The sequence below is a fragment of the Tetrao urogallus genome, assembly GCF_951394365.1.
Source record: "Tetrao urogallus genome assembly, chromosome: 6".
NCBI classification, from domain to species: Eukaryota; Metazoa; Chordata; class Aves; order Galliformes; family Phasianidae; genus Tetrao; species Tetrao urogallus.
In genome coordinates this window covers 15392608-15416750 of record NC_136819.1, presented here as the reverse complement: position 1 = coordinate 15416750, position 24143 = coordinate 15392608, and the positions used below count along the sequence as shown (strand labels likewise).

At 36.7% G+C, this 24143-nt stretch overlaps 1 protein-coding gene across 1 annotated transcript in view; it reads right to left on the bottom strand.

Annotated features, from left to right (window-relative positions):
- CHID1 (chitinase domain containing 1) overlaps positions 1-24143 on the bottom strand; it is a gene marked incomplete at both ends in the record, with an annotated part of 98604 nt that overhangs the window by 48725 nt on the left and 25736 nt on the right. The window contains 2 exons of the mRNA XM_079537305.1: positions 9129-9284; positions 11497-11598. Of these exons, the coding sequence (XP_079393431.1) occupies positions 9129-9284; positions 11497-11598 (258 nt within the window). The remainder of the gene's footprint in view (positions 1-9128; positions 9285-11496; positions 11599-24143) is intronic.

The window sequence follows — 24143 nt, the reverse complement described above, 5'->3', positions numbered from 1 at the left end:
TTCATTAAGATTAATTCAAAGCAGTGAAAGAATATGGAAAGCGACAGCTTCATTGACTTCTACCTTTTCAGGTTTATAGCTCCAAGTGAACATCATATTAAGCATATTAACGCACAACTCAGTTTGAACCAGCATAGGAAAATAAATCCCTAGGATTCAGTCAGCATTTACTTAGGCTACTGATGACTCAAGGAAGTTTTGCTTTTACTCAAACACAAATAATTATCTTGTAAAACAGCAACGTCTCTAAATTTTGGTAAGTACAAGGAAACACTAATGATAAGATGATCTACTCTGAGTTGAAACACTGCAGTAGATAATTCATTCTTGCATTGAAAAGTCCAAGCACCGCCTGCCTCTATCACCCCATCCAGTATTTGAGGGCAGCAGGTGTACCCTCCAGTCTTTGACTCCATGTTACCCCTCTCGCTTGACTGATGTCCTCAAACACAAATGGGGCATGCACATACCTGCTCTAAGCCTGGCAATGAAGATATTTTGAATTGCATGTGAAATAAAATTCTGGAGAAATTTTCTTTCTGCTCTCCAACCACAGAAGTGGTAAATTAAAAAAAATAATAATAAAAAAAAGCTGAAGTTATTTGTAAAAGTTGTGATATATGGAGTGATTTTAAGGTTCTCAAAGACAGTTTCCTTCTGAAATAGATAGTGAAAGCTACACTTAAGTTAATTATGGAAATGACTACATTAAATGGTAAGAAACTAGCAACTACTCAGGATTTACAGATATATTTAGGGCATAATCTTGCAGATTTCATTCAGCTTTCAAACAGTGCATTTGTAATAATATTTTTAATAGTGTTTATCTTTCTGAAAGGAAATGAAGAATCAGAGCCTACCTTGATTTTTATCTTAGCCATGAACAATACTATGTTCCAGTAGCATTTTTGAAACACATCTCTCATATTGTTAGCACACAAAATCCAAAACTGATGTAGAAGTTGTTACTCAGCATTCCTAGACACATTTTCCTAAAACAATCACAAAAACATTCAGTGGTGGGAAAAAAAGAAAATCACCTTCTACTTCCCTGTACTAATAACATAGAGAAATGTCTCAAGAAAATGTGAAGAAAATATTCATTGCACCTTTTACAGCTACTGAACGCTATCAGTAGAAACCTCATTCAATCACCCACTGTATAACTCAAGTGTAAACAAGTTGCTCACACAAATCAAAAGCTGTTAATGTTGTGGAACACACTTGCACTTCTATTATTTCAAAGGCTCTGCAGCTATATGCTTCATTATTATTTTCTGTAAGTATTACTTCAAGCCTATTCAGAACCATGCGTATTTCACAGGCTGGCTCTTGACTCGCTTACTGAGTCCTTCCATCAGAAACTGGATCATAGAATCATATAATAGAATGGCCTGGGTTGAAAAGGACCACAATGACCATCCAGTTCCAACCCCCTGCTATGTGCAGGGTCACCAACCAGCAGACCAGGCTGCCCAGAGCTACATCCAGCCTGGCCTTGAATGCCTCCAGGGATGGGGCATCCACAGCGTCCTTGGACAACCTGTTCCAGTGCATCACCACCCTCTGTGCAAAAAACTTCTCCTAATATCTAACCTAAACCTCCCCTGTCTCAATTTAAAAATCGTTCTGTGCAGTTTGTCACTGTGGTATCTACTTTCTCCAAAATCATGCATAATAAACACACACATTTCTTCTTGCCTTCCAAAATAACCATGCACAAAAACATGGAGAACCTGTAGAAATGTCTGACTTTCCTTGTTTTGTTTTTTAAACAGAAATTCTTCCACTGCCTTTTGCAAAAAAGTCATCAATTTTTTTTGTAATATTACTGCTTATGGTAATTCTGCCGTTTAAAAACTTGTCAAAATGAAAAGAGGCACTCAGACTTTATGATTCTGTACATCAATTTTTAGTACAAATTAGGACTGAGCTTTGAAAATAACAACACTGTAACACATCATGAAGCAGACTTGGTGCAAATGGATTTATCTGGATGACACAACACAATACAACACACTAATTGCTAATGTGTTTCAGTCCAGAAGAACAGACTACAGATAGTCCGAAGAAAAATATACTGTAAGAACTGGGTCACAAAGATACTGCTGTGCCACACTGCTTGACAATATACTCACAGCCAAATAATGAAGACAAATAATGGCTTCAGCAGATCAGAAATAAAAGAAAAAAAAAGAACCAGTTTATCAGCATTTACCCTAAGATACAGAGTTTGTTTTAAAAAGAACAAAACCAAAAACATAAAAAGTGCTTCTCTTTAGCAAATAGAGTATATAATTGTCTTATAAAATTGTCGCCATATAAATTCAACATTAAAATTATATCTGAGTTACTAAGAACTAACTACTAACTAACATCCTAGCTCTTAAATCCATATTGATGATATTTAGCTCATTTCAGCAGGCCTATAAAAAGGAGTTCAATATCAGAACTAATGTCTCAGTGTACTAAAGAAAGGTGAAGATGTGAAATCTTTACAGAGATATGTGAGAAAACTGTCTACAAAGGTCAACCAATACTTTTATTCAACATCCTAACTTTGTCTGAGTTGAAGGAGAAGATGCTTCAGAACAGCTTTTATTACTTAATTATTACTTTAATGATGATAAGGAGGCTTTTCTCTCAAACATATGATGGTCAGATTTTTTGTTTGTCTGGGATTCTTGTGGTGATGGGGAAGATGAGATACAGTGTGAGGTGGGTTGTTTTTTTCTGAGCATCCACTGCATTAATATACCACTTCCAGCACTAAGTCAGATTTCTACTCCCTACCCGCACACTTTGTCTATCTATCTTTGTACATTGTACTGGTCCCTTTCATGGAGATTATTGTGGATTTTCTTTTCGTGCTCTACTTCTAGTATTGAGAAAAGGAAGATGGCCAGTGGTCTCCTACAAGCACTTATGTTCACAACCCTTTAAAATGAGGGTATTTTCTGATAACAATGTCTCACAAAGGAAAAAAACAGTCACCAACGCTCTCCTGACAGTAAGTACTGTCTCACTCCTATTGGTGAAATTTGCTGCCACAGCTCAAAAAGAAGAGCTGAAAGTGACTGAGTACGAGGTGCAGCTGCTACCCTGATGTAAGATTAAAAAAAAAAAAAGAGCTTTGGGGCATGGCACAGCATCATACACAAAATCCGTAATGATTCCAGCCAATAATAAAACTATTTTCATGGTACCTGAAGGCTGATCAGAGTCTGGGTCAAGTCTAGACTCCATGAAGGATAGAAAGCTGTCCTGAAGGATAAAGATCACGTATCTTGGTTTTAGTTCTAACTACTTTCTCAGCAATCATGACAATTCAATTCATTTGAACAGATTAATATTAAAATTTGGAAATGAGGACTGCAAAATCCTCAATGCAAAGCAAATACAAAAGCTGTAAGCTGCTTTCATTCAAGACTTAGAAGAAAAAAATGCATATTAAAAAAAAGTATAACATGGAAAAAAAGCCATCCATACTAGATATCAAACAATATCCCTCCTTTAACAAAATACAGATGATTTCATTGCTGTCAATTTTCTAGTAAAGAGAATACGCAATCAGAGCCTGGCTCTATTCAAGCTATTCAGGTAGTTATATAAACAAGCCCTTACAGTGCCTGCATTCAGAAACATATATTCCGTTACTTCATTTCATTTACTTTCTTCATTTCTTTTACGTTCTTCATTTCATTTACTTAAGTCTACCCAATTTTTTTATGGTCAGACACAAACAACGAAACACTGTTCCACCTAACCATAACCAATGCTGAAAAGAACATAGATATATATATATTAAAAAAAAAAAAAAAAGTCCAAAAAAAACCCCAATGCATTTTTCACAGGAAAAAGTCAGAAGTGCTCCCAATATAGAAACAAGACAGAGAGATCCAACTGACTACAGCCAGCACCCCAGGCCATGCACCCCTCCCAGTCAGTGGAGGCTAGGTCTTAAGTTGATCATTAAGCCTCATCCAAGCTGCCGTTTGTTGGCATAAAAAGAGAAGGACTCTGCAGGAAGGTTTGGATTCTGAAGACATAGAAATTTACTGTGCATAGTGTATTTAGTCAGCTCTGCAACTTCCTCTCGCCTAAACTGTATGAAGATACTAATCATATACAGGAGGCCCTTTTCTGCAGCCCAACCAATTTGCAATGGTACTGAATATGGGAAGTGTCTTATGGGGACAGTCAGTACCAGACAAAAATTAGTAATTATCCTTTCAGCATTGAGCATGATAGAGGATGGGGCAATTGGGAGTTAAGGGACTACTAGCAGAGCAATCTGGACGCACAGATGGCGCTACTTGTTCTATGTTGTCTGTTAATCATCTTATATCGAAAGAGATTCAGTCAGTGCTGGAAGTGTTTTTAGGTTCATCACTAGTGATCTCACAAGCCCAAATAAAGCTTCCAAAGCAATGAGCTTTTTTCGCTTGACTGTATACTGGGTGAATACACCCACACGCAGATCTGAAAATGCAAGTCAAATTTAACTCACAGTAAAGGCTTCTGGTTCCTATTTGTTTGCTTTAGACCATAGAAGTATTTTTCCCAGTTCTATCATGCTATCTTCTAATGATTCAAATATGAAAGAGCAAAGAAAAAATTATATCATTATAATTTTGTCAATGTTTGAACATCTAAATATTGCGTGTAGCAAGCAAATTTAACACTAAATAAAGAATCCTCAGAGAAAGAGAGGAGCACATTTCACAGCAATATGCTCAACATTTAAATTGTACATCACAACTGACTTTTTGTTTCTTAAACAGATACACATTCATCTATAACCAATGTGTCATAATACAATGGAACCTCAGATCTAATGACTTGCCTAATTAATACAAGCCACCTTTCCAACATTTCTGAATTCCAAACAAGGAATGTGTTTTTACATAAAAATAACAATTGTAGCAATTTGGTATTTAAGGTAATTGTAGCAGAAATGCTAAGTCAAGACTTGAACCAATGATTGAGCAGCTGGTGGGAAGGCAGGGCCAACCCAGGGGAGCTCAGGTGTATGCAATGCATCTGAGTGACTGGAAGAGGTGGAACCAGGATCCACCCCATCCCAGACTTCATTTAAGAGTTGGCAGAGGAGACAAGAGGAGCTCTCTGGGGGTCCTTCTATCTGAGGCTTTCCAAAGGTATGCAGCATCCTTTCTTTTCTCTGTCTATGGCTGCTGTATTTGAGCAAGTTCTTCCTTGCTGCAGCCTAGGGCCTTGCTACTCTGCTGTCATTGTTGTGCTTTCCATTGCACTGCAGTCATGTTTACCACTTGGACAAGCTGGCGTATAATGATTTCACCTCATAAAGTGTTCTAATTTATCTGCATTAATTCACCTTCCATTCCTAAGGGGAGGAAGAGACATCCATGCAATGGAAGCCATATGTAACAGAGTGTCACAGTGGAAATTTAATAGAATAAGTCTCTTGAAGTACTCCTGAATTATTTAGACAGTTCTAGTATAGAAATAACTTCTTTCCAATGCCAAGCCCAACTCTAATTTCCTTCTATCATGCTACAGATCTGCCTAGCACCACAACTTAGGAAGGAGCTTAACGGTCTCTCCAATGAAGTGAAGAAGTGTATAACAGATCAAGAGGACATTCAATTCCACAGGGCTAACTGGAGCATCAGTTTATTTGAAATATTAGTTACTGCCTGAAGTTACATAAACTATGAGTAAAACAGATTAAATCAGGAGACAAAATCCTGATGCAAGGAGGTAGTAGAAGTCTTGAGAGAATTACAGCAGGAAGATAAATGTTGTGAAAACCTTGAAAAGTTTGAAGAGCGACAGCCTCCCTTAAATATGTTTTTTGTTACCTTCTATGAGAAAGTCATGAGTCACTGTTGACCCAAATCTTCTTAAATTGTTGCTAAGAAATTGCTGCTAATAAAAAACAGTAATTCAGAGCAAAAAGCTCATCTCTAACTGTTTAGAAGTACTACTTTTTATTACTTGCTATTTAGAGAATGGAAGGCAGCCAATAAAATTCTCAATAGAGCTCAACATCCTCACAATAGCAAGTCATCTTATTTTCCATCTCTAAATAGCACAATGTATTGTCAAATTAGTTTCTCCCTTGCTTCAACTACAATTTATTATATCAATCTTCTTAAGTATTTAAAAATTAACATAAAAATCCCTATTCAGATTCCTTTAAATAAAAGCTGAGCATAGACAGCATTGTCTGACAACAAAGGAGTTATTCACATATCTACTTTCAACAGCTGCATTTGGAACAAAAGCAGCCTGAATGCAGGATATATTCTTAAGTTATCTACAGCCAGGTAGAACAGAGAGGTATCTTCCCTCTTGCAGCACTACACAAAAAAGGACATAGTGTCTTTAATAGATAAGAGTTTGCTCAATAACTAAGGCTGATTTATTAAAACTAAGAGATACCATTGCCATGTGATAGCCTTTGATTTACGTGGTTTCTAAGTCACAGCTACCAACAGACTTATGAGCTCCCATTTTGTCCAGGTCATAAAGGCTGTGTATTTTAGATGGCATGCGATAACACCACTGCATCACTGTATAACCTCCCCTGAGAAAACCATTAGAAAACAATGGATATTATTGCAATTGAAATGTAATGATTAAGAAGATTCTGAAGAGCAGATAGCTAAAGGGGGGAAAAATTACAGGAAGGTAAAAGCTTGTGAGATTGAGGGGCTTGCTGACCTGATACAGGTATCAAAAAAGTCCTGTTTAAAGATTCTGCAGGAAAGCGAAACAATTTGGCTTTGGGAGAGAGTGAAGAATTACTTATCCAAGATGTATTTTCCAAGATGCTTTTGAGGTAAAGAAGAAATATTGTCAGGATGCCGTACCAGCATTGGACAGACTGGAACAAACTGACTGATCATTAGAGTAGCAAGTCAGCCACATCAGCTTATGTTCTGACAGGATTTTAATGCAATGGTAAGTTTTAAAGTATCTTAGCAGTTCAGACACTCGATTCTTGATAGCTGGAGGGCAGTAAACATTGCCAGAAGGACTGGAGGTGATATGGGGAATCATAAGTATACAGCCTTTATTCCAGCTTATCATTTTGTACGAACTGTATCAGAACTAAATATACATGGGAATGTAGCTTCCCTGCAGCTAAACTGCAGTGGTACTTGTTAGATTAAAGCATAAAAATGTGCTATGATCTCCAAGACAAACTTCACTGTATTAACAAACAGCACTGGTGAATGAGCTGCAAGTCAAAGCTCAACACATTGTTATGGCAAAAATAAGCAATAGTTCCTGCTGTAACAACTCTCAAAGACAAGCTACATTGTGTTGTCAAAGAAAAATTGTTTTCTTGTCATTTACTTCTGATTTTTATACTTGGGCACATAAAACAAGCATTCTGCTTTCTATAGTGTGTATGCAGAAAAGGAAGGTTCTATAATTTTTCAGCAAAATAACAAAGCAGTTCTACTTTCAGAATGTATTCTGCATTTAAAAAACAGAGCTATAGAAATAGAAGTTCTATTGAAAATAATTTACTTAACAGTTAAATTCAGTGAATTAAATCTGCCTGCATTCAGAGTCTCCTTCCATTACTTACTTAGTTTCTATACTGAAGAAAAACAAACAAGACTAGCAAAGGTTTCTGCACTTCCTGAATGTAATTTTGTGTTTAAGCTATCTACATGTAATTCCATGTATAAGCTATAATAACAATTGTAAGTATTGGCCTGTTGAAGATCTGCATGTGCAATAAATCTGACATGCAAAAACCTGAAGAAATGTCTACAGTGACAAAGCTGACACCTCCATTCAGCACTTAGCTGAAGAATTGTTTTATTTTCAGTCTTATTAATTGTGCTTTATCTTAACATCGCTATCATTACAACATACTAAGATATGTATATATCATATATACCTATATAAGATAGGTATATTAAAGAAGCACAGACTCTAATCTTCACACTTTCTACAGATCATGAATAACACCTGAATTACAGTCACCACCAAAGTAGAAGCTCAAATTCACTAAGGAGCAAAGGTAAGGAAGATAAATAATGAAGTCACCCACTTCTCCACTGAAAGTCTATTTTTTTAATATTGTATGAAGCAGATACAGAATGAGAAAATAGGATAATGCCTCAGCTGTGTGTTATTTAGAGACAGAAAAAATATTTAGATGAAATATTTTTAATGGAATTGGAAGGTTTTTGTTTTTTTTTTTAAGAGGGATGGAGGGAGAAAGAGGGTCTCTGATAAGCTAAGCCTATTATGGGCACGAACATCTTATCTTATACAGTCTATTCCTTAATATTTCAGTGCCTAACTTTTTAAATGTTATATGGGTGTAATGCACTTTGTAATCTATGAGCAAAAATCAGAATAGTCACCTTGTGTGCTTCAAGGCTTGGGTTTACTTTATAAATTAATACCAAACTTATGAAAAAGCCTGATTTTTTTTATTTTTATTTTTTCCCCTGCCAAATTCATACTGGTTTTATTGCTTTGTCTTCTGGCTTGATGCACTGTACCCCTACTGTGTTTCTGTGAAGCTGCTTATTATACATGGCTATTACCCAAAACTAAAACAACCATTATCTTTGGAGAATCAATATAAAATTTCAGGCTATCTTTCAAATACATCCCTTTATCATCTTATGGATTTTTGTCTCCAGGTGGGCTTACTACAGCTTTTTCTATTCAAAAGAAATTTGGAGGCCTATTGCTGTTTGACACCAGTATCAAATTTGAAAGTAATAGGTAACAACTTCAGGAACTGAGAGAAAAAAATCCATAGGTCAACTAAATGAAACCCAAACTGATATAGAGCATAAAAAATAAAGCAAAACACTAACAGAAAGATGACAAACCACATGAATAATACAGGTAGAGGAAGGAGAGAAAATTACACAACCATTTTTCCCATCATTGTTCTAACAGAATACCTGTGCCATCTATCTGCACTTCTGTACAGCAAACAACTGATCTTACTTTGTAATCAGTGAGCCACTTTTTCATGCATAGGTTTATCATTTTTGTCATTTCTATGTTATCAACACATCAATACTTTTTAAACATAAATGATTATAAATTTCCGAGTTTGTGAGAACATCATATAAAAGTACTATCCAAGAAAGTTTTACCTAGTACCGAGGATTGGCTCCCCCAAGGCTCCCAAAGCAGAATAGTCCATGCCATAGAAATTCAGCCCTAGAAGTATTTTATTTCTCCATTTTGAATCAGGATCCAATACTTGAATACAGGCTCGTACCCAGGGCAGTGGGGAATTTGGACCAGGTCTGTTGAGGTAGTAAAAAATCAAACAAGCTGTGAGAGAAGGTACACATTTGCCCTCATTAGCCTTATCTTTTGAACTAGTGTAATTGTAAAGAGCAAACTATGGTACAAACCCCCCTCCCCCCCCAGAAAAAAACAGTGAAGGTTAATTTACAATCCTACAAAGGTTCCATGCCTGCTCCTAGATGGCTTGAACTACTGATGCACATAGGGTGCTTGCCCCACTCAGCTTGGTAACTCACTTCTGTGGTGAAGATACACGAAACCTTTACCGTAGGTTTCCACCTAGCATGCTTTCTCTGTCATGGAGCTTTGCACGCTGCCCACAGAACACTTCAGAAATCTGTACCACTTCAGTTGTAAACAATACAGGTTTCAGTGACTGCTTAAGGTTTGCACGCTACTTCTGCTTGAAACCCCAAACAGAGAATTGCCTACTAACAACAAAAAGCTACATGAATGAAAAAGTGTAGCACTAGAATATTCAGAGCAGTTGAACTGTTCTATATGCAGTATCAGGATTTCAGGCTAATTCGCTTCCTAGCTCATCAGGGACGATAGCAACAAGTTTTACTGCAAAAATTCAATAACATGATAAAAGTAAAAGCATGTTCTAATCTTACAACTATAAACATCCTAGGATCTACTTTGCTAATTATCTGCCTCAAGGCCTTTAAGATATCAGTGACATTAAAACCATGTGCTAACAGTACAGAAATTTTGCTGTATGTGTTATCCTGCATTTAAAATACTCAAACCAATCCAAGTTAACTCAAAAGAAGATCATCTGAACAATTTTTTTCAAATCCTCCCTCAGAAACTTTATTTCTCAGAAAATGTGTTTTGAACACAATGGGTGTGTTAACTGAAGACTGCCTTCCTTGCGTGTTGAAGTAAGAAAAAAGCCCAGCTCCAAGCCAGATCAAAGTAGCTTAATGTAGCAGTGGACGTGTGGATTACTGTGCCATAATGTATCTTGTGATTTTAACATGTCATAAAGTATGGTGAAGCTTCACCATACAGGAAAGATGGTAGCATACAGTATAGTATATCTCTAAATGCATCCGGGGTTCTACATAGGTTTGAAAAGTCTATATGAAAGTCCTTAGCATCTCATCTTCATAGATGAGATTTATATAGAGGAAAGCTACAGTGTTATCTCTATGCTGCATATTTCAACAGAAGAGGGTAACAAATAACTGTTTTAATTTCAAATATGTTCCTTTTCCCTAGGGTGCTAGGCTTGCTGATCTAGAAAAAAGGTCTGGGGAAAGAGATAAGAGATAGGTAAGCTTAATAGAAAAGAACTTCAGTCTCTTCAGAAATAAACCTGTGTAGACACTATCAAAATGCTAGAATGCTACAGGTGGCAGAGGTCTTAGTGATGTAATACATGCATTTCTACATCTGCCAGCTTACCACGAATGTTAACCGTAGACAACCATACTGAAGCAAGATAAATTGAATCACCCTGGAAGTCAAAGAGCATGTCTTTATCTGCAATTTGGAGATGAAATGAACCACACTTCTGAAGAATGATGACGTTAAAAGTCTGAGTTTAAGGATCTCTCAACTTGATTGCTGTTCCACTTCCAAAGACATAAAAATCATAAGTTCCTGAAAATGGATATTCACATACAAGAGTGGAGTTTTGTGTTGCTTTTCAGTTAGATAAGTTGGTTCATTGAGTTGCTCCACAACAGCTGTAAAAGTACAAAGAAGGGACTACTAGAGGAACATAAAAACATGTTTAACCATGATCACATCAGCAGTGCTGTCAAAACACAGTCTGCTGCCTCATGAGGAATCAGACAAGTGCGTTGTCAATTGTGCTTTAAAACTATTCTTTCCAATGACGTGTACTGGATTATTCTGTACCATTGTGCAAAACTCTGTCAAATAACTAAAAGTGAAAAATTCACCTGGAAACAAGTGTGTCAGTACCAATAAAAGAATATTTATTTAGCTCAGGTGCAAAGCCTTCTAAAATACTATGTGCCAAATCTTCACTGCAGCTAAATCCAAACTATTTGCTGGTTCAAAAATCAGCTGTTCTAATTACTAATCCAGAACTTTAGTATCTGGTACAGTCAATACACACTATCTGCTCAGTGAAAATTTAAAAAATGACGAACCTCACATTGTAGATTTCATAAGGGCATAAATAGGAATCAGTTACTTCAGTTTTTTGTTTTTCTAGTGTTAGAATCTTACCTTTGTGGTGTTGAGTAGTCATATGTCATGAGACTGAAGCTGTCTACTGCTGAGGCCAACTGATCAAATTCTTTCTTTGTGAACATTCCTGGCTGGTTTGTCCTTTTAAAACAAATTTTAAAAAGAAATAATTGAAAAAAAAAAAGAAAGAAAAAACGCAACACCAGAAAGAAAAATTATTTTCACAACCTGGCTGACATCCCTGCCCAAAGCACGTGGGTTGGAACTAGGTGACCTTTATGATCCCTTCAAACCACAATCATTCTGTGATTCTATAAAATTGAATGAACCCATTCTGTCCTCAGTTTGAGGAAATTCCACTCCATGACCTTCATCACACAAAACTTTAGCTATGCCTTCAGTATACCATTCTATGAATTCTTAACCCCCCTCTGTCTATTTTAATTAAAAACAAGTAACTTTATTCATCATTTACAAAATCTAGCTTCATGAGATGAGAGGATATATTTTTGATAGTTTTGGATTCATAGAAACGCTGGACTTTCTTCAACCATTCAACCCAACCAATTACTGCACACAAGTTCTGAGTATGTTTCAAAAAGAATTCAAAACATCAAACTAGCAATGCACAAAAGGAAGCCTTAAGCACATGGCAAAGATGCAAGGAGATCACTGTTCTCAGCCAGAGGGCTCTGAGGCACAAGTAGAGAAGACGTGTGTTATCCTAAATAGCCTGGGAGAGTAGGGTTTGCAGGGGAACCCTACAAAGAAAAGAGTAGTTTAACATCTACAGCCTCGTCTATAGAAATGCATGAGAATACACTTGAGAACAGAGGGGAAGATACTGAAGACTTCACAACTTTCCAGTGATATTACTTTTCCTAGAAATTAGCAGATGACCCCTATCTAGACAAAGCACAAATTAAAACCACTCATGGTCCAACTCAACTGTAAAATCCAAAAAGATGCTCAATAACAGATGCAAGTAATAAAATGAAAAAAAAAAAATCACTTGTTTTGACCCTTATCGCTTTTGGATCAGTGTCTAAATTCTTCATTCAATATTATGTGTTAAATGGATCACCAGAGCATAACTGCATTCATTTATCAGTTTGAAAGGACACTTTAGGAAAGTAGTTAACAGAGTACAGGTTATAAAGTGGGGCAGAATAAATCATTTAACATATGTCATATTATAGGTGAGTAAAGCATGAATGACATTTGCAAGTCAGGTCAATGAATGAGACCAAATACACACTGGAACACGTAGCTCAAATTTGTACAAAGCATAGCACTGCCCTAGCAGGTTCAGGTTTTCAGAACCAGTGATACAGCTGTCACATTAAAAAGAAATTCCAACCTTTTCTTTCCGAGGTTTTAACAAATTAATATAAATGTTTGCTTCTGGAACCCATTGCTGGATCCTAATTTTTTGGATAGTTATCTGCTTGTGATTTGCTGCAACTGCAAGCTACAGCTGTTTTCCAAAATAAACAGAATGAAGGACATTTTTGAAATAATGTCATGGCAACCTGAATGCCTGCAGGCGACACAATTCCCCAATGAAAACCCCAACAAAACACATTTTCAATAAATTGATTTTGATTACTCATGACAGGAAAAGCATAAAAAGTAATTATAATGTGCATTAGATATTATAGTGAGTTAGATTGCATTATAGATTAAGGTGGATAGTATTTTAATGAAACTTGGGTGTAGAGGGCAAGTAATGTATCCACTTTTCATATGTATTGTCAAGGAATGTGGAAAAAATTGAGGTTAAATGGATATAGTCATCATTTTCTGCAAAGCAAGCTTGTAACCAAACTATTTTAACTACAAAGGAAATCCATTTGAGAAAAAGGGCATAAATTTCCAACTTAGAATAAATCTGGCAGTAAGGATGATGCTTTCATGGATGGTGTTTAAAAAAGTTCCTAAGGATAAAAACAAGTATTTTGGATACTTGCAAGGATAAAACAAGTATAGCTATTATTCTTCTTATTTAAGGTTTTCCAAACACTAAATTAATCCTAACTTAAAGGCAGGTATGTTCTACTGGGTACATCATTGAGAAAAACCACCACAAAGAAATTCAAGAGACTCTGCACGGAAAATACAACGGAAGTTCATGAGAGAAAAAGTTTTTAATGTAACCAAATGTCTGTCATTCTTTTAAGCTCTAGATATAATTTCCAAAATATTCAGCAAAGTGACAGAGTCCATCAACACTTACTTACAGTGTACAAGATACATACTAAGGATACCTTAGCATCCTTATTGTTAATAATAATATTATTAATAATAATATTATCCTGGTTATTGTCGGAGGACTACAACCCTTGGTGATTTTTTCTGCTTATTATCAATGCAACACAAATGCAAAGGGACAGAAGGCACGTACATGAGCATGACTGGCAGGAAAAGCAGATGATTTACTATATCTCAAAGTCTCTTTGCTTGGAACTAACCCTGACCTCTGAAGTGCTTCATTTTCTTTATCTTTGAGTTCACCTGAAGATAGCACTGGATAAGACAGTGAATGTACAGGATAAGATAGTGAAGTTGTATACTAAATAGAAATCTGCTGTGTGGGAAAAAAAAAAACCAAAAAAACAACAACAAAAAAAACAGGTCCTGTTGGTCTACAAATATACTGAAATTACGTAATGCATATTATGAATGTGAAACAATCTGGATTCAAGAAGTAAATTTAAAGCAGTATTCATAATAGCTTATAGTAAACCCTTTTTATTACTATTGTAAGATTGTTTGTGTTTTTTTGCCTGAATATCTTATGCAAACTTCATTCACCTTCCTTAACATTATTCTCGGATGCACTAGTGTTCTTACTTGATTCTTACATCAATTGTTCAGCACAGTTAACTAGGAAACTTAGTAACTGCTCACAATAAAACTCCTCAGCTACTCAGATTTGGAACTGGGCATCTAATCAAGCCTAAATTTGCATGTACGTGGACTATAACATCACCACAGAGATGACTTTTACTGCACTCTAGTTACTGCTGTGAAACAACAGCAAGCCCCAAGAGAAAACAGCAAAAGAAACCCCATATACTATTACAGAATGTGCAATCATTTTTTCACCTGGACATGCTATCCTTCATAACATACAGCACACGCGCCCAGGTGCTGGATGAACTTGCCTATCTTGCCTGTCGTTTTCAAGCTAACTACTGCATTATGAAGAGAAAACAAGCACTCCACTTTTTGAGTATAATGTTTAAGAGACAGAAACATTTCTAAGAGGTGACACAGTCCAATTCTTATTTGGACTACAACAGCTGTACAGGACATATCAATAGCTTTGCTTTAAAGCAGTCAGTTTCCTTGAGAAGTGACACAGCTTTCACCATGTGCTCCAAAGAGATTAATTTTCTTAGCTAAAATACTGATTTTCCTTTTCAAACCTTATTTCTACAACCATTCTTCCCATTTTCAGCCAAGCCACTTTTCACTTGACTAAGAAGCTGTGGCAGATTTACACTGATGGCCAGTTGAACTCCACCACAACCACTCTCTTATACTCACTCCTCAAAATAAGAGGAAGAAAAACATGATCAGGGAGGCAGGGGGAAAGACTCACAAGTTGAGATAGGGACTACTTGACTAAAGAGGAAAAAAGAGAAAAAAAAAAAAACAAAAAAACAAGCAAAGGCCATGTGGAAGTAAGGAGAGAGAAAACAATTATTCTCTACTTCCCACCAGCAAGCAATGTTCAGCCATGTCATGATAAGCAGAGCCTTAATATGCATAGTGATTTTTCAGGAGGACAGTCATCTTCATAACGAGAACCCACCCTTCTTTCTCCTTTCCCAGCTTTCATTTCTGAATGTGGTGTCTTATGGCATGGAATTAGACTCTAGGTCAGACTGGATCACCTGCCCCAGCAATGTCCTGTCCCTACCTCTTGCCCATCCTCAGACTCCTGGCTCTTGGAGGTTGGAAGAGAACCTCAGTGCTGTGCCAGCACTGCTCAGCACGAGACAAAACTTCAGTGGGACAGCTAGACACTGTTCTAGCTACAAATACAGAGCACAGCATTATATGGAGTGTTGTGGGGAAACTGAACTCCATCCCAGACAGACCCAGTACAGAAGATATTTTAAGACTCTCCATTTTCATTTGTAGGCTTCTGACACAAATTTCTTTTAGACAATGCAGAAAAAAACAGCAATTTCCCTGAGATCGTAGCTCTTATTTGCATTCCTTATTCCATATATTCCATATTCCCTTCAGTTTGTTGTCACCTCCTGAGGGCTTACTGTTTTATGCATATAAAAAAACTACGATAGCACAGTACATAAATGTCAGAGACTCAGATGAAATCTCATTTTTCTAGCCATTTCTCTATACACGGCTTAGAATTTCACTGTCCCTTTTGATTATGCTATCCTTTTCACACCTAAGTGCAGGGTAGCTTGTATCATAGCTTAAGAATCTCTACGACCTGCACCTTCCAAATAGCATATGGTCATTTGTATCGAAATTCCCATTAGCGTTTTACTGATAAGTATTTCTATAGGGTTTTGGCTTTGTCATCTTTCATACTGAAAGACTGGAAAAAAAAATATTTCAACCATGCAAGCCACTTCATTTACTTTCAAATGAATCTACATTTTCAATTACTTCTTGTCTCACTATGATTACTCTCAAAATGAAATAAGATAAGAAAAAAAGGTCTTGTAACTGATTTCTATTCCTGCAGGTTTGAACTGCATTCTTGTTTGGCTACCTCACCTTCTCCCTCTCTTATAAGGGAGAGCTTTTCTTTATCCTCGTGTCTCTGAATAGTCCTTCATAATGGAAAGCTGATTGATTTTCTGTTTCCTCTATACGTTTATTTCAGAAGTCATCTGCTCAGTAATGACTTAATTCTCTTGTTGTGTGTAATTCTGTTTTCTCTGTAAACCAGCTGTTTGCAAATCTTCCCTTCTCTGCTCTTTCATCACCATAGATCTTATTAGTTTTCATAGCTCCTCACAGTTAGCTGCTCTGAAGTATAATGCTATTGCATTTTATGAACAGACCACTGAATTCAGTTAATGCATGATCACTGAATACAAATGCACTGGTTCTTTCTGCATCCAGCCCGTTCTACAGTAAACATGAGAAAGAGCTAAATCTCTACTCTGTGGAGCATGCAATTCTAGGCATTGATAATGAAGCAGTTAAATGAATAAACAAGTTAAAATCCTAAATCATTTTCTTCTCAGTAAAAATCGTCTTGGCAGTTTTGTTGCTATTCTGTCTCATTCTAGCTTCACTAAAATCAGCTCACTGAAGTAATTCTCCTCTATCAATATTTAAAACAAAGTTCTACACAGATCCTGGTTTCTATGGATGTTTTGCAAGTAGATTCTGTGATGTCTTATAAATGTTCCACTACAATGCCCTCCCACTGCTTGGTCTTGAGGAAGTAGATGCCAATCCTATGAAGTGGCAGGGATGTGACTATAAAACTCTATTCCTCTGTCCACTTTGTTTGAAACTGGTCAAAAACTAAATAAGCTTCTGCAGAGGGATGAAGAACAGAACAGAACAGATAAAGCTTAGAGACACCTTGTTTTCTGTGAAATCAGAATAAAAACAGAATTAATCTGTGCCTGCAATAGTATTGGATGAAGCAGGCAAGTCAACAACGGGACCTTCATATGATACTCCTGTTCAGAGCTTGAACAGTAATTATAGATCTAATCCTAGCTGTCAGAAAAGAACGTGACCATACTGAACAATTAACCAAAAAGACAGATTCTCAGACAGATGAAAACAGATTTAATACATAGTATGGGCTGAATTCCATGCAGCTGATAGGGGATCTTAAAATGCATGGCATGATCTGACCTCTCCATCAGTGAGCACATCACTGCAGACAGTGTATCAAGACTGTTATACAGATGCACATCACTCAGTAAGCATTTCAGAAAATGCACGTGATTAGTATTCAAATACACACATTTGTAAAACTGCATTCTTTTTCTATAGTTCCCTTCTGAGAACAAAAAGTTGTAAGAGCTGAAGAAATCTAAATGATAGTACACCCCAAATCTCAGTTAAATCAGAGCTTAAACACATTATCTTATTCTGCAGCCTACGCTTCCAGATCAGTACGACAAATCAGGGACTGTACAAAAAAAAAAAAAAAAACAAAGTTTTTTGATCACAGTGTTGAGGTACATCCATTGCTGGAGAGACAATTAATAAATTCCAAGTTATTACAAAGCTCTTCCTCTGCTTACACTCTCTGTGCAAGTCCTATTCCTTTTAGAATAGAAAGAAAAAATCCAACAAAGGTAACTCCATAAAAGCAGTACAATCACCAGTGCTCACATATGCTCTTCTGGTTGTGTTCTTTCATCTGGTTCTCCTCTCAGAAGACTCTCCCAGTTTCACACATGAGACTTGGAAGAGACTCAGAAGAGAGAAACAGGAACTTCCTTGCCCTTCCAACCAAATCCCATCATCTTAACATCTGCAAACCATATTTTGTTCATATAATATCAAAGATTGCTGTACTGTTAATGAAGCCAGAGAAACTTCATCACAAGAAACGAAAATTTTGAAAGAATGAGGAAATAAAAAATGGAAACTTAAAACAGTTAGCAGTTAATTTCTACTGTGCTGAGACACCATGAGCATCAAGTTAACTTTTAAGTACACCAACACATAAAATATTACAGTTAGCACAAAATCATTACATCAGCTGGAGACTGACTTAGAGTCCAGATTTACAGGCTTCCAACAGAAGCTTATCTATGGCTGTTCATAGGAAAGACCTGAAGGAAGTTGAGTGCATTACGTCAGAAAATTCAAATTGAAAGAACACCAGATAAACACCACAGTGGAAAAAAAAAACCCACACAAACAGTAACATTATTCTTTACTTGCAGGCTTGAATCTCTCCTCACCTTTTTTTTGTTCTCAGGGTCAATCATATTATTTTTGATATATATCTGGGGGAGGAAGAGGGAAAGTTTAAAATGTATCTAACATCTGAAAGGCAGTATTTGCAAGTTCCTCTGTAGGAAACAGCTAAGAATGAACGCTACTAGCCAAAACCTAGTACTTCTCACTTAGTTTATTTAACATATGCATAATAATTATTATACACCTTGAGAACCTTTTGGTTTATGAATTCTCTTCCTCTAGATTTAAGATGCTCAACAGCCACCACAGGAAAATGGAGCGTTTCACTGCCTGCAGTACTGATCTAAACACAGAATTTATACTGACCTGCTTTTGGGGTCTAATTTATTGACAACATATGGCTTTTTAAACTGGGAATATATTTTTATTAAGTGTGCAAACAGTTACAGTTAGTTTAGTAAATATAAACAAACAGGATTGCCAAACAAGTTTATAAAAAGCAAAAGCACGAGCATCGGTTTTACTTCTTATTTACGTTTATATTTTCTGGTTCAATTTTGTGGAAATCAGTCATTTTACACAATCAGTTCTCAGTCTCAAGAGACAAGGGAAGGAATTTGCTTTCTTAAATGAAAACTTATCATTTGTTATCACAAGCTTACCATTCTGGGACAGCACCACATAAACACCATGCATTTTAAAACAAAATTACTGTCAGTTATTGCCTTCCTATTAATGGATGCCATTATCGGCCCTATAAAAAACCCTGGTTAAACAGTTAGTTGGAATCATGATGAGTACCAACATCACAGAAGGGATCAACATTTTGAGAAAGAGGATCCTGCATCTCTTAATGTGGCATTAATGTAATGAGATGACTTGGAGTTAAGAACAGAAAATATGTGATCCTCATACTATTTTGCATAATTCCACATTTCTGCCTTGATTTCTAAGCATTTGTAATATTTTGAGCCAACATTCCAAAGATAAGCTATGTTATCTCTTCTATTTTCTAGGTAGCTTTGCCTATTCATCTATTGAATTCACATTCCAGATCATGATTTAGCAGTTTCCACGTAGCAGTGAAGGAATGTGAAAAACCTGGTAAAATCCAAGACCAAACACTTAAACACTGTTTAAACAACTCATACAAACACTAGAACATTTTATGGTAAACATCAAAAGTTCTATACTGAAATTTTCAGATCAGATTTTTGAAAAATTTGAGTGAATGCCTCACAATTCAGGACAGAGGTTGTCCCTGCAGTAATGCATCAGTTTGCTGATGCGCAGAACAAATGGGCAAGCTACTGTCTTTCCAATACAGACCATCAGCTGTCAGACTTCCCTGTTCAGTGTAAGGGTTGATTATCTCTGACAACAATCTCTGCTTGGAACAGGACAACAAATGACTATAAATTACAAAACAAGCAGATCTGAGGTAGACATTAGGGTGAACCTTCTAACGGTGCAGGTAATCTGGGAACATTATGCTAACACTTGTTCACTGGTAGATTTTAAGAACTTGTGCAATTAAATTCCCATCAGAAGTGAGTTACAGTTTATTTTGCCTTAGAATAATGCACCTTCCACACCATTCCCTACTATCCATGCATACTGAATTCAGAAAAATAATTATCCAACCCTTCTTACATACTGCCTTCAGCTGCTGTACTAATTTCACAAAAGGAATTATAAAATTAAGATGCCTTCAGAAAGTATAAGGACTCTGTCAGTTGAGCACCAGAAAAATCACAAATTGAACAACAAAAATGAATCCATCATAAAAACACAAGCATGACTTTCCCTGATGTTATTAGCATTCCCAACTTTTATTCATTTTTTCTTAATGGCAAGAATCTCTCTACTAAACTCTCAAATTAGATCAGGATAGGCATTTAAAAAACAAAAAGAAATCTAGACAATTTGACAAGCAAGAAAACTGCTAACTGAGTGCCAGAGATTCACAATACAAAAGAGCCAAGAGTGGTCACTTCACAAAATAAGAGAGCTCCACATCATTGGGGAACTGAGTGACAAATAAAATCTTGCTGTATTTTGGTCAGGAAACAAAATAGGATTTGTGAACCAAACAGAATTTTTGCAGAACACTGAGGGCTGGCACTCTTCCTTAATATGCATATCCCATCCCAGCTGTTGCCTTTGCAGTACTTGCTCTCCAAATAGAGAGAAACATGGGATCTGTTCTTGTCATGGAATAGCCTACATAGTTTTCATGAAGCCAAACTAATTACCTGTGGCCCATCTGGTTTAAACCAGCAGCAGAACTCAAGGAGGAAAAATGTGCCAACAACTACTGGTCCTGAAAAGACGGCACGAAATCCCGTCAAACACCCAGGAACAAATGAGCCTGAAAACTGCTGTCCTTTCTTTCCTCTGACAGATTCTTTCAGCTAGGGCTGAGGCATGCAGGCAGGTCAATCTGCACTGCTTACACTGTATTTTTCAGATGACTTCAGAATTTGCATCTGAAATCTGTAATAAAATAAATCCATCAGTTTGACAAAAACAGATATATCTGAATATCAAAGAAGTAGTTTATTTCAGGACTTGTCATTGTATTTACTGTTTACATTAAAGGTTCATCTTTAGTATCGTTCCTGTCACATTGCTTCAGCCTCTTCAGAGGAATCATTTATGCAAAAAAATGAACATTCACTGTGTCACCATTTGGTTCTCCTAATTTCCAAACTATTCTAGTAACTTGAGTGCCAGGGCTGAATGCCCAGGCAAGTCATGCTCCAATAGCAGAACATCACGCAAAACAAGCTTGTACCCTAGAGCATATGAACCTAATTTAAAAATTCTAACACACCAAATGTAGGCTTAATTCCTCCTCGCAAAAACTAAAATGCTCATCTCCACCACCTTTTTTTTCTTTCTTTTTTTTCTTTTTTTTTTTTTTTTTGGAAAGTTTTCCAACATCGCTCTGAAATTTATGCAGTCATTGCTGGATGGCAGCTGGCTCAGAACTGGTAATTATGAACACCAGACATGGTAAGGAATATATTCTTTTACACCCACCTCTCTTTGAACATCATTAGTTGACCTACAGATTATTTTAATGACTCCCTCCAGTGAGAATTCAAAAGGTGATGTGTACAATTGTTTCAACACATGAGAGTACAGCCAGACTTCAGTTGCATTAATTTTATATAGTGAGGTGCAGTCTTTAAAAAGCCACTTACTTCTAAGAGTAGATGTGTTCCTCTCAAGTCATTTCTAAATCTATAAAAAATGCATCGAACCGTTCATAGCTGTAGTCACAGCCATGCTGTACTGAAGCTGACAGCCCAACAAACAGTAGCAAAAACAGAGAAGTTTTCAGCATGGAAAACGTGTCCCTTAAAGCCATTAATAAGCATCCAGATTTATTGCAGCTAACAAATCCTAGTCTATAAAGAGATGATGCAACTGGCAGATCTTCACTTGAAGTAAAGCCTCTGCATAGTAAAGAAACAAAACCCATGAGCCCAATGCCATGATATAAAGTATGATTCAGTAGTATTACTATCATTAGAAGAAATTACCAAACTTTTTCCAGTAACAGTTACTCAGAAAGTATTCAGCAGTCATCTCCTATCTAGTTTTCTGCTCTCCTCAATATAAACTTGTATTTCAAGCTGTATCTTGTCATCTAAAACACACATACTTTACAAGTTCTCTAATATGCACTAAAAACTATTATGCCAGTCAGCTGGTCTAGACAGCCCACTTAAGAATCATTTCTATGCCTCCTACACTGCTGAATTTTATGAACAGAACCTGATTTCAAAATCTCCATACATAACCGTACCCTCCATATTCCTGACAGTGCTGTTTTCAGGATACTCACAGGAAAATTAACAACTACAGGAAAGATGGAAGGCAGGGTATTTATTATCTACTAGGCATAACAAATAGGAAACTGTGCTTAGTACAGAAAAGTTTTCAGATTTTGCTTTCCACATCTCATTTTTTGTACATTACTTGACCACATACAGAGATGGTCTTCCAGAACCGAATTCCTTTATTAGCAAAAACAAGCATGGCAGAGAATCATCGGTGTATAAAGTAGCTAATCATAAATAACTGTAAAAGCAATTGTTGTTGTTTTTTTGCAGGTATTGGTGAAAGCGGAATCCTATTTAATAAACTCTACTTAACAAAACTATTTTTTCCTACAGTATACTGTTATTTGACATAACAATTAGTTTATTTAAAACTTCATCTGAAACAAGCAAGGGATTTTCTGCTATTTTGATCCCTGATATTATTTACTTATCAAAATTTAAAGGATCTCCATCCTGCCCACAAGTTAAGGCAAGGCAGTGAATCTTCAGCAGCTTCTGAATATGACAGATATTTGGTAAGAAAACACAAATTATTTGAATGATTACAAGTGTCCACTCCTAGTCAACTTTTAAAAGATTAAACCACCTATTTCCTTTAACACACATGCAAAACACTGGCTCATTGTGGCATCTACTGAGGTGGGCAACTGCAATGGCAGTAAGCAATTTTCCATCATATACTCCTCATGTTTTCCAACAAAGTATTCATATATAAATTTGTAGCGAAGGAGAAAAGGAGCATGGCAGCAGAAAGTAAAATCAAGGAACAAATTCTCTGTCCTGCTGCCAATCATAACCCAGATGAAGGACAACAAAAATAAGCAGATTCCCTCTGCTCCCTGAAAAGCTCTGAACAGCAGAAATGAAGATTAAATAGATTCTGCTAATTTTCTTTGTACAACACCTTAGGAAAGAAAGTACTGCAGCTATTTAAGACAGTCACCTCTAGAATGTTTTTTGCAGACAATAAATTGAATAGCTAAAATCTGAATTTTAGAGAAGAGGAAGTTTAGAGGTGGAAAATACTGACATGGTACTTAAAGGAGCTTTAACTAACAGGGAGAGAGATTGTAGATTTTTCTACTCTTACATATTCAAATATGGACACCTGAAGTAATGGATTTTGCCGAACTTTGATGAGGAGCACATATTATGTTCAAATATTTGAAGACAGAAGAGTGGTTCAGATTCCTGCAGCTTTCAAATGAAAGCAGCTGCACTACTGCTGTGCATCTCATGAAGCCAATAAAGACAAACGGTTTGATATGGACTATTTGCCAAGACTGCAGCAGTATTACTACGTTTTTTTCCAAGTCTAGAATTAAAAAAAAAAAAAAAAAAAAAAGTGGAAAATAAAAGGCACGTTTAATTCCAGATTCAACAGGGCATTTTTTGCTCACAAGCAATAAGATATAGAATCATAGAATCACGAGGTTGGAAATGACCTATAAGATCATCCAGTCCAACCGTCTCCTCATCACCGTTGCCACCACAAGCTACTAAACCATATCACACAGCACGTCATCCAGATGCCTTTTGAACACTGCCAGGGACGGCGACTCCTCACCACCTCTCTGGGCAGCCATTGCAGTCCTGACCACTCTCTGAGAGAAATAGTTCTTCCTTATGTCCAACCTAAACCTCCCCTGATACAACTTGCAGCCATTACCCTGTGTCCTGCTCGTTGCCTGGGAGAGGAGGCCAAATCTCTCTTCACCACAACCTCCCTTCAGGAAGTTATAGAGTGCAATGAGGTCTCCCCTGAGCCTCCTCTTCTCCAGACTAAACAATCCCAGCTCCCTCAGCCGCTCCTCATAAGACCTGTGCTCCAGACCCCTCACCAGTTTTGTTGCCCTTCTCTGGACATGCTCCAGGACCTCAACATTTTTCCTGTAGTGGGGAGCCCAAAACTGAACACAGTACTCAAGTTGCAGCCTCACCAGT